The sequence below is a fragment of the Lepidochelys olivacea genome (genome assembly GCF_965140295.1).
Source record: "Lepidochelys olivacea isolate rLepOli2 genome assembly, chromosome: 26".
In the NCBI taxonomy this organism is placed as follows: Eukaryota; Metazoa; Chordata; order Testudines; family Cheloniidae; genus Lepidochelys; species Lepidochelys olivacea.
The window spans coordinates 16,201,898-16,212,586 of record NC_140436.1 but is presented as its reverse complement, the minus strand read 5'-3'; the positions used below and the strand labels follow the sequence as shown (position 1 = coordinate 16,212,586).

The following is a 10,689-nucleotide window of genomic DNA, read 5'->3' as shown; positions in this document are numbered from 1 at the left end:
TCTGACTGAGCGGGCTGCAGTCCCAGGGGCCTGAGGCTATGACCCAAGCACAGCCGGCCAGGAGCGATTGAGGGAGTTAGGCACAGAGGCTCTGATCTTTGGGGAGGAACCGCCACAGGCAGAAGGAAAAAGGAACGTTCTCCTCTTTATGGAGAGCCTAACTGCATCCCCTGCTGTGAGCAGCTTACCTCTGCCGGGGAGAGGCGTGCCTGCAATGTACCTCCTTCTGGCTCTGCCAACCCCACCTGCTCCCCTGAGCCTGATACAGGGCAGCGCAGCCCATCCCCTCTCTGTGGGGCTGCTAAGGACAGAAGTTAGCAAAGGCTGATCGCAGGGCCTCCTCAGCTGGCTGGCACTGGGGGCTTCTGGGGCAGTGTTGGGGTAGAGTTGGCCAGTTTATGGGAGCACAGAGACTGCATCCCCTCAGGGACAGAGCAAGGGGGGGGAAACGGGGCGGGACACGGGAGTTAAAACCCAAGCATCCTGCAGAGGGATTTTAGTGAAAGGCAACAATCCAGAGCGATCAACAAGGACTCCAGGCACGGGTGTTTAGTTTACAAGGTCTGTAGTTAAGGACGGACACAGGAGGTGAGCAAGAGATAGACAGAGCGTGCTGCAGCAGCCACGTGGGGTCTAGGAGAAGCCCTTGTAGGCATCCAGGTTGAAGGCGATGTCCAGGAAGCGATGGAGCTCAGTCAGGTGGGTCTTCTTGTTGCCAGTGGCTGGTGCAGCAGCTGGGTCACGGCCGGCGTACCTATGGCAAGGGAGGGAGAAGAAGCAGCTCAGATGAGGGCCAGTGCAGGGACGGGGCATTATGCTGGACTCAGGTCTGGGACAGCTACATACAGGCCTGGTCTAGCAACAGGAAAGCTGGATGGAAGAGAGAGAGGGCCAAGATCTAGTCACCTCGCCTAGAAAGAAATGCTGTATCATGTGCAGACCCCCCACTGCCCAAAGCCCAGTGCCCACCAACCAGGGACTAGCCCCGGCTGCCTGCAGCACCCCACCCCTGGTTGTTGGCCACAGCACAGACCCTGTATCAAGCCCTTGTCCCTCACTCAGTTACCATCTTGCGGAGAGTGCCATGAGAGCAACATGCCCACTGAGACCAAGCGGATCTTTCCTCCTTATTAGGTTATAAATGAGCCTATGAGTCTTACTGTTTTGCATGAATGCTGTGTGTGCCTCAGTTTCCCTGTATATTGCACCAATGCCTAGGTGGTGGGAATAAGGGTGTGTGACTTTTGCTGAGACCCTCGGGGGCAGGTGAGGAAGCTCCAGCTGCCTGCACATAAAGTGATGGCTGATGCCCTTTGTAACCTGAGACCCAGGAGGGGGAGGAGACCGGAGGACAAAGACCAAGAAGAGGGGCAACAGGTGTGTCAGGGGTCAAGTCACTGGAAGCTGGGCAGTCTCCTGTTTGGGACTTGGACCGGGGGAGTCCAGTGCGTCCGACCTGGGGTCCCCGCAAGATGGATTTGGCTGAAACTCACTGGAAGTGTGCGACTCTTACTGAATGGGGGAGGCAACATAGTGATAGATGATGTGGAAAAAGCTGAAGTACTCAATGCGTTTTTTTGCCTTGGTCTTGACAGACCAGGGTAGCTCCCAGACTGTTGCACTGGGCAACACAGCATGGGGAGTAGGTGAGCAGCCCTCAGTGGTGGAAGAACAGGTTAAGGACTATTTAGAAAAGCTGGACATGCAGAAGTCCATGGGTCCAGATCTAATGCATCCAAGGGTGCAGAGGGAGTTGGCTGATGTGATTGCAGAGCCACTGGTCATTATCTTTGAAAATTTGTGGTGACTGGGGGAGGTCCCAGATGATTGGAAAAAATGCAACTCTAGTGCCCATCTTTAAAAAAAGGGAAAAGAGAGAACCTGGGGTACTACAGACTGGTCAGCCTCACTTCAGTCCCTGGCAAAATCATGGAGCAGGTCCTCAAGGAATCCAATTTGAAGCACTTGGAGGGGAGGAAGGAACAGTCAACATGGATTCACCAAGGACACGTCATGCCTGACCAACCTGCTTGCCTTCTGTGATGAGATAACTGGGTCTGTCGATACGGGGAAAGCGATGGATGTGATGCATCTTGACTTTAGCAAAGCTTTTGACACGGTCTCCCACAGTATTCTTGCCAACAAGTTAAAGAAGTATGGGCTGGATGAATGGACTATAAGGTGGGTAGAAAGCTGGCTAGATTGTCGGGCTCAACAGGTTGTGATCAACGGCTCGATGTCTAGTTGGCAGCCGGTATCAAGCGGCGTGCCCCAGGGGTTAGTCCTGGGGCCGGTTTTGTTCAACATCTTTATTAATGATCTGGATGATGGGATTAATTGCATCCTCAGCAAGTTTGCAGATGACACTAAACTGGGGGGAAAAGGTAGATACGATGGAGGGTAGGGATAGTGACCTAGACAAATTGGAGGATTGGGCCAAAAGAAATCTGATGAGGTTCAACAAGGACAAGTGCAGAGTTCTGCACTTAGGACGGAAGAATCCCATGCACTGCTACAGGCTGGGGACCAACTGGCTAAGCCGCAGTTCTGCAGAAAAGGACCTAGGGATTACAGTGGTCAAGAAGCTGGATATGAGTCAGCAGTGTGCCCTTGTTGCCAAGAAGGCCAATGGCATATTGGGCTGTATTAGTGGGAGCATTACCAGCAGATTGAGGGAACTAATTGTTCCCCTCTATTCGGCAATGGTGAGGCCACACCTGGAGTAGTGTGTCCAGTTTTGGTCCCCCCACTACAGAAGGGATGTGGACAAATTGGAGAGAATCCAGCGGAGAGCAACAAAAATGATTAGGAGGCTGGGGCACATGACTTACGAGGAGAGGCTGAGGGAATTGGGGTTATTTAGTCTGCCGAAGAGAAGAGTGAGGGGGGGATTTGATAGCAGCCTTCAATTACCTGAAAGGAGGTTCCAAAGAGGATGGAGCTAGGCTGTTCTCAGTGGTAGCAGATGACAAAACAAGAAGCGATGGTCTCAAGTTGCAGTGGGGGAGGTCTAAGTTGGATTTTAGGGAACACTATTTCACTAGGAGGGTGGTGAAGCACTGGAATGGGTTCCCTGGGGAGGTGGTAGAAACTCCATCCTTAGAGGTTTTTAAGGCCCGGCTTGACAAAGCCTTGGCTGGGATGATTTAGTTGGTGTTGGTCCTGCTTTGAGCAGGGGGTTGCACAAGATGACCTCTTGAGGTCTCTTCCAACCCTGATATTCTATGATTCCTGTGCTAACAAGCTCTGTTCTATGCTGCGTTCCTATCAACTAATAAACTTGTGTTACATACTGGCGGAGAGTCACAGCTGGCTGTGGAGCAGGGGTGCAGGGCCCTCTGGCTTCCCCAGGGGTCCTGTCTAGGTGGTCCCACCAAGGGGAAGAATACGGCGTGTGAACAGGGATGCTGAAAGCTCCGAGGTCAGTCCCAGGAAGGCCATAGCCAAGGAGGCTTTTTGCTCTGGACAGCCTGAAGGGAGTTGCGCCACCCCAGAGTCCTGCCTGGCTTCATAAAAAGCAGTTCCAGAGCATCGGGCCTGTGACTCTGTCACACCCACCCAAAAGACTCCACTCCCCAGCGCCACTGTGAGATCTCCATCCCTACTTCCACGCGACATTGAAATCCACTAGGGAGCCAGTGGCCTGAGATATACCACCTGTAGCACCGTGCCACACTGCCCACCCGTGGGGAGGTCCTGAGAACAGGACAAGGTGCGGCAGCCTCCCACGGCACTTGCCCGTCACGGTGCAGAGGGATGGCCCTTACCACACGGGTTTGGCACGGTCGATAGTCGTGCGGAGCCGGGGTTTCACGTAGTCGTAGTAGCCCTGGTTCTTGTGCTCCTCCTGGCACCAGGCCAGCTCGGCGTTGGGGTACTTCAGCGCTTCCCTCTGGAGGAGGTCGAAGGGGAACGGGGACAGCTGCAGGGGAATGGGGAGGGCTCAGTTCCACTGGGGCACGCAAGCAGCGGAGGCAGGGTGCAGGCAGCTGCAGCCACTGTTGGGCTGTGCAGTGGGCCATGCAGCCTCCGTGCTCACAGTTCAGCCTGTGCTGTCTCAGCAGCATCTCCCAATCCCTCACGGACACACTTCGAAGCTCTGGGGTCGCCTGGGCTGAGCCTGAACAACCCTTCCAGGCCCAGGAGCTTGTACGGTGGGGAGCACGCTGGGCTGGCCAGCACCACTCCCATCAGCAACAGGCTCTCCCCTGCAAATCTGTACAGATACCTCAGCTCTGCCCTTGCTGCCCACCCAGGGGTGCTGCGCAGCGTCTCCTGGGCTCAGACTGAAGAGACAGGATCGAGCTGGCCCCTCTGTCCGTCCCTTCTCAGGTGTGGTGGTGATGTTGTATTTCTGCCTGCTCTCTGCCCTGAGGCTGGGCCGGGCCATTAAGCAGTGGGAGTGGGGCAAGGGACAGAGCGCTCTATGTCTAATCCAAGACGTGTCTGCTGTGGCTCAAACGCCTCATGGCTCCTGGGGATGTGGAGTAAGCCCAGTGATGAGCTGAAGCAGGGTAGCAGCGGGACTGGCCATTGGCCCCTGGCCTACGTGGAGCCCCCTGTGGTACAGACACGCTCACCTGCTCCACCCTGGTGATGGCCACGTCCGGCTCCATGTCCCGGGCCTTGCGCTCCCGGGTGAGCTCATAGTACACTTTGCCAGTGCAGAAGAGCACCCTCTGGACGCTGCCGGGGTTCTGGGCTGCAGGGCCGCTCTCGGGGATTACGCGCAGGAAGTTCGTGCCTGTAATGGAGCACAGACAGCAGTCGGGGACACGCCTCGACATCCCAGGGGCCACACGTGGTGGGAGGGGGAATGTTAATGGGGCCAGCTGCGGGCCTGGACCCTGCGGGACTGGCTACGCCTGCAGAAGGACCAGGCTAGCTCAGAGATGGTTAAGGCCTAGAGACCCCACTGAGATTGGGACTCCATTGAGCTGGGGGCTGTGCAGGGAGAGAGACAGGGGGAAACAAACAGTCTGAAGCACACACCGTCCTGGTGCAGTTCTGGACTGTCACACATGTGGACAGGAGCCAGAATTCAGAGACCTGGGAGCAGGGCAGGGTGCTGTAAAGAGGAGAGAGAAACTGCCCTCTTGTGGTATGAACCCTGTTCTGTGTCTCTCCGGTTCACTCGCACCCTTGGACATTGGAAACACCCTTCATACCTGGCAACATATCATCAAAGCTGGAGCGGGCTTCAGGGTGGCGCAGCAGTGACTTTGGAGTGAAGATGATCAGCTGGAAGATCAAGGCAAGGCAATCAGAATGGGCTGGAAATAGCCTTTCTGGCACACAAGCTGCACATTGGAGACTGGATCATCACTACAAGAGCCAGAGCACAGACCCTCCCTCCACACCCCAGTCTCCGGTCAGCTGGTTCCCGCCCAGCCTCTGCCCAGCCCCCTAATTCAAGTGCCATTGATGAACTGTATGTTTAATCCAGGCAGGAATCACAGAAATGTCCTAATTCTCCCATGCCAGCCAGAGAGAAAGACTGAAGCCAAAGGCTGCTCTGGGGCAGGGCAACGTGAAGCAGTGTGCAGAACTCTGGCCCTGCCAGCAGGTCTGGTTGCGTGTTGCTTCCTTTGCACAGCACTCAGGGCTACTTGCTCCTTCTAGCCCTTTCGTTATGGAATAACGTGAAGGTGGCTCAAATGCCACTGCCGAGATAGAAGGACAGGCGTTTCCAGTCTGGGCAGAGCTCAAATGAACCTTGGCAGACATGGTTATTTAATAAGTGCCAGTCACAGAGCCCCAGTGTGCTTGGTAATGTACAGCTCACCTGTACATTACCAATGTACAGGCACAGACTGCCCAGCCTTTAACAGGACTTCCCCATTTATACCTGGCTTTGTACGGCTGTTCCTAATACCGGTGTCTCTTATTAGGCAATAGACCTTTACCAGAGCTTGTTAGTATCTATCCATTAACCAGGTAAAGGACAGAGCACAGAACTGGTCAGACAACTGGGTTTCCCTCCTTCCAAAAGGGGAGTTTTTGGCAAAATATTTCAATCCTGAAATGCCACCGTAGTGCCCTATGGGAGTTGTAGTTCTCTATAGTCAGGGCTCCCTGTTGGACTACATCTCCCATGATGCATCACAATCACCGCTCTTGGGAGAGGAGGCTATGCTCTATGGCAGTCATGTGACTGTAGTGCATCATGGGAAGTGCAGTCTGGCTGGTTTTAGAGTAGCAGCCATGTTAGTCTGTATCAGCAAAAAGAACAGGAGGACTTGTGGCACCTTAGAGACTAACAAATTTATTTGAGCATGAGCTTTCGTGGGCTAAAACCCACTTCACTGAATGCATGCAGTGGAAAATACAGTAGGAAGATACACACACACACACACCATGAAACAATGGGTGTTATCATAACATTAAAAAAACAGTCGGAGAACACTTCAATCTCCCTGGTCACTCAATTACAGACCTAAAAGTTGCAATATTACAACAAAAAAACTTCAAAAACAGACTCCAACGAGAGACTACTGAATTGGAATTAATTTGTAAACTGGACACCATTAACTTAGACTTGAATAAAGACTGGGAGTGGATGGGTCATTACACAAAGTAAAACTATTTCCCCATGTTTATTTTTCCCCCCTACTGTTCCACACACGTTCTTGTCAACTGCTGGAAATGGCCCATCTTGATCATCACTACAAAAGGTTTTTTTTCTCTCCTGCTGGTAATAGCTCACCTTACCTGATCACTCTCGTTACAGTGTGTAAGGTAACACCCATTGTTTCATGTTCTCTGCGTATATATCTCTTCCTATATTTTCCACGGCATGCATCCAATGACGTGGGTTTTAGACCATGAAAGCTTGTGCCCAAATAAATGGGTTCGTCTCTCAGGTGCCACGAGCCCCCCTGCAGTCTGGCTGGGGGAACCCAGCTCACAGAAGAGAACATGAAGCACCTGAAGAACAAGGCACCTTGGCAGCATTCCAGAATTGAAGTATTTTTGTTTTTGGGTGCTCAGTTTTTTTGTTTTATTTTTGGACAAAAATTTTTATTTTTTTGCATGGAAAGCAAACACATTTTGCAAAAATTTTGGTCAAAATCTCAATTTTCTGCTGAAAAACAGTTTTGGTGGAAAATTTGACTAGCCCTACTGGAGCACTCTAGAAATTAGCTTTAAATCCAGGTCCTAAGCCCTCCCAGCACCAGCACCCATGCCCCCCCCCACCCCCCCAAGCATTGGCTTTAACCTAGCACTTGAGCTACAAGACAATGGTGCGTGGCCGGGTCCATACCAGGGCAGTGTCTAGAGCTCACTGACCGGTTTCCGGAACGGGAGGTGTATCTGCCTCCGCAGGACGTGGAAGAAGTTTGCTGGAGTGGAGCAGTTCACAACGATCCAGTTACAGTCGTACAGCTGGCGTACGTCAAAGTCATCGAGTTTCTACAGCATATGAAAAGTAGAAACGGTTTAGACAAAATCGCGAACGTCCCACATTAACAACCTGCATTTATGCCTGCCAGCGGCTCCAATATGAACAGAGACATGCCATGTGAGTCAACTGCAGTACCCCAACATGGGGGCCAAGAGTCTCTCTTGCTCATCACTAGCCCAGGACCAGTGGTTAGCTGAATGCAGCGGCCCTAACCTGCAAGCTCAACCTTAGAGTATTTCAAGCCCAGGCAAATTGGGACAACTTGGCTCTTAAAAGTCAAGTTTAGTTAAGTGTACTTAAAAAGTATGCTTATGAAAGCTTATGCTCAAATAAATTGGTTAGTCTCTAAGGTGCCACAAGTCCTCCTTTTCTTTTTGCGAATACAGACTAACACGGCTGCTACTCTGAAACCTTAGTTAAGTGTGTCACTTTAGTTTTTCCATTTCAACTGAGGTAGGATTTTAGCAGCAGGTATCTCAAAGCCACTGGAGTCCCGATCTATACTCTCCATTGATTTTTCTGCCTAGCAGGGCTTTTAGGACACTGCTCAAGAATGAACACAGCAAATCCTGGGCCAGTGTAACTTTCTACTTTCCCTTTTACATGATCCCCTTAGGTGGTTTTCAGCCTATCCCGGCTTCTTAGTGCCTCCGTGTCCCTAACCCAAAAAGGGACAGCCCCCCTAAGTGCATGGGCCAGCTGTGGAGACAGCACAGGCTGAGAGCAGGGGAGCTGCAGGTTTGTACAGGGCTTTTGGAGCCACTCCGAAGTACTCCAATAAACCCCCCCCCCAGCTATGGCACTGGGAAATCGCTCCCTAATATAAATGAGCAAATGGGCCTGAGAGCAATGGGTGTGACTCTGATGACAGCTTTTGGAGAAAGCCAAGGAGGAAAGAGGAGAAGCATGGAGTTCCATGCGCTGGCCTTGCTTGGGTTACAGCCAGCCTTTACTGCCCCCACGTTAGTGCACTAACTAGAGCTCTGCTCATTCTGTGCTAACACAGCAAGGGACATTTCTGAGTCCCCCTTGATAACCCAACCTAAGTCTTCCTGACTCTGGGGACAGGGGAAGCCCAGGAGTCATTAAATGTGAGTCACCAGCACAACACTGCTTCCTATATCCTGCTCCCCCGGCCTGCTGCCCAGAATCCAGGTGCTCTGTAAAATTGTTCCATGTGTTACCATCCTATCCACAAAATCCCCCAAAGCTGTTTCTGGAAGCCTTTGCTGTGTAGTGGTCAGAGTCAGGGACAGAGCAAGTGCTCCAAGATGCAGGAGGGGAGAGATGGGAAAGGCCCCAAAGGGAAAGTGTGTGAATTCAGCACAGCCAGACACTTACGGGGAAGACATCTGGATCGTCGTTGCACATCTGCAGGAATCGCTCTGGCCTGGCTGACGAGTGCTCGGGACCCTGTGGGCAAAACCAACAAGAGGTGAAGCGAACCACACATGCAAGTTTCCATCTTTAAGAGAGCTCTCCACGCCTCGTAGAGAGGCTGGCTGATGCTAGTCACTGTTTGAGGAGGACCTTGGTATGTACTGCCCAACAGGATTTCACTCTGGTTTAAAAGTGCAGAAGTTTTGATTTTTACTAAGAAGTAGGTCGAACAGCTGCAGCCGTCCCTTAGTACTGAACTCTAGACTCCACTCCCACAGCCCCAACAAGCCCCTAGGCTGAGCCCTGTTGCTCCCAATCCTCTTCCATTCAGCCAGATACTCTCACCTGCAGAGCGGCTGGCACTGCTCCCAGCCACATGGAGTCCAGGCCCCTCTGCAAGCTGTTAACACACAGCTGTACGGAATGCAGTGACATGGGCTGGTGCAGGCCAGGTAATACAGCTAAAGAGGTGGGCAATCTCCAGATTGCAGGACTACCCCAATGCTCCCAGGTGACTGGTCGCACAGAGACCTGGTCTATGCAGTGTCTGGCCTGAGGAAGCGTCCTGGGGCGCGATGAGAACTGTGGCATTGAGCTGTCAGTACTGCCCAGAAAGATAGGAAGTGAGTGCATCCTTACCATGCCCTCCATGCCATGGGGCAGCAGCAGCACGATGCCATTCTGTCTCACCCACTTGGCCTGGCCGGGGCAGATGAACTGGTCAATGATGCATTGAGCAGTGTTGTGGAAGTCACCGAACTGGGCCTCCCACAGCACTAAGGCATTGGGACTGGCCATAGCAAAGCCCAGCTCGAAACCTGCAGAGAAGAGAGAAGAAGAGTGAAGAGGCCATATCCACCAGCACCTGGCACAGACAGCCCAGCACTAACTAGCCCTGTGGCTGTCATGAGCCAGGCGAAGAACCCCCATCGACACTGACCTAGGACTCCATACTCCGACAGGGAGCTGTTGCAGACAGTGTAAGGAGCTTGGTTTGGCCAGAGGTGGTTCATGGGGATGCAGGTCCTCTTGTCTACATTCTGGTCATGCAGGACATGGTGACGATGGCTGTGGGAGGAGACAACGTCCAGCAGTAATGTTACTTAAGTGTTATCCTACCCAATGGGTCAGAGTAAGCGCCTGCACGCAAGTGGCTGCCTGGTTCACGCTGCTCTGCTGAGAGGCTTGGCTTGCAACTGTCGAATGCAATGAAGCCAGGTTACGATCATATCTAGGAGCTGCCCATACTAACACCATTAGTGCTGTGAAAGGGACCCCTCCACCCACAATTTGGGCTCCTCCCTTGCCTTTCAGCAGAGCTCCAGCCTGGCAGGCAATTTAAGACTGGCCTCTTCTATTCCCCACTCAGCAGCCCCTTGAGGAGGGCTGGGATCATCTTTTACTGGGGGAAACCCCCGGCTTTACCTGAATGTCCCCCTCTCGACATCCTGGCCACTCAGTCGGATGTGGATTCCCTCTTTGAGGAGGGAGCCAAATGCCATGTACTCTGCTAATGCCCAGTCTACTGTCCTGTTCTTAACCAATTCCCAGCGGGTTTTCAGAATCCGGCTCAAACCTGCAGAGATAAAAAACAGTTTGCAGCCCGCTGGAGAGGAACTGCAGCAACATACTATGCAAGCAGCCTGAGGTTGGGGCAACACAGCTCACACTATCAACCCATCCATCGGCAATCTGGATTCCCTGACATGCAGACGCTCTGGACATAACGGGACAAAAGGGAGGTGGACTGTTCCAGCTTAGCACAGGGTAAAGGCAGGGTAAAGAGCAGAGGAGACCAGCTCTGAAAAACAACTGGAGTTCCTGGTCATTCTCTGTTTTCTTTTACAAACATGGTTTTCACTGAGCCAACTTCACCAGCATTAGAAGCACTTACTGCCAGACAT

The 10,689-nt window shown here is 52.5% G+C and overlaps 1 protein-coding gene across 9 annotated transcripts in view; it reads right to left on the bottom strand.

Moving 5' to 3' along the window:
• Nucleotides 1-548: 548 nt before the first annotated feature.
• OGDH (oxoglutarate dehydrogenase) overlaps nt 549-10,689 on the bottom strand; it is a 135,118-nt gene continuing 124,977 nt past the window's right edge. For all 9 annotated transcript variants that reach the window (XM_084615256.1, XM_084615254.1, XM_084615258.1 and 6 more), the window contains 9 exons: nt 10,211-10,361; nt 9,726-9,853; nt 9,425-9,603; nt 8,747-8,818; nt 7,291-7,413; nt 5,169-5,241; nt 4,581-4,744; nt 3,768-3,922; nt 549-754 (listed from right to left, as the gene is read on the bottom strand). In XM_084615256.1, coding sequence (XP_084471382.1) covers nt 634-754; nt 3,768-3,922; nt 4,581-4,744; nt 5,169-5,241; nt 7,291-7,413; nt 8,747-8,818; nt 9,425-9,603; nt 9,726-9,853; nt 10,211-10,361 — 1,166 coding nt within the window. In that variant the 3' untranslated portion in view covers nt 549-633. The remainder of the gene's footprint in view (nt 755-3,767; nt 3,923-4,580; nt 4,745-5,168; nt 5,242-7,290; nt 7,414-8,746; nt 8,819-9,424; nt 9,604-9,725; nt 9,854-10,210; nt 10,362-10,689) is intronic.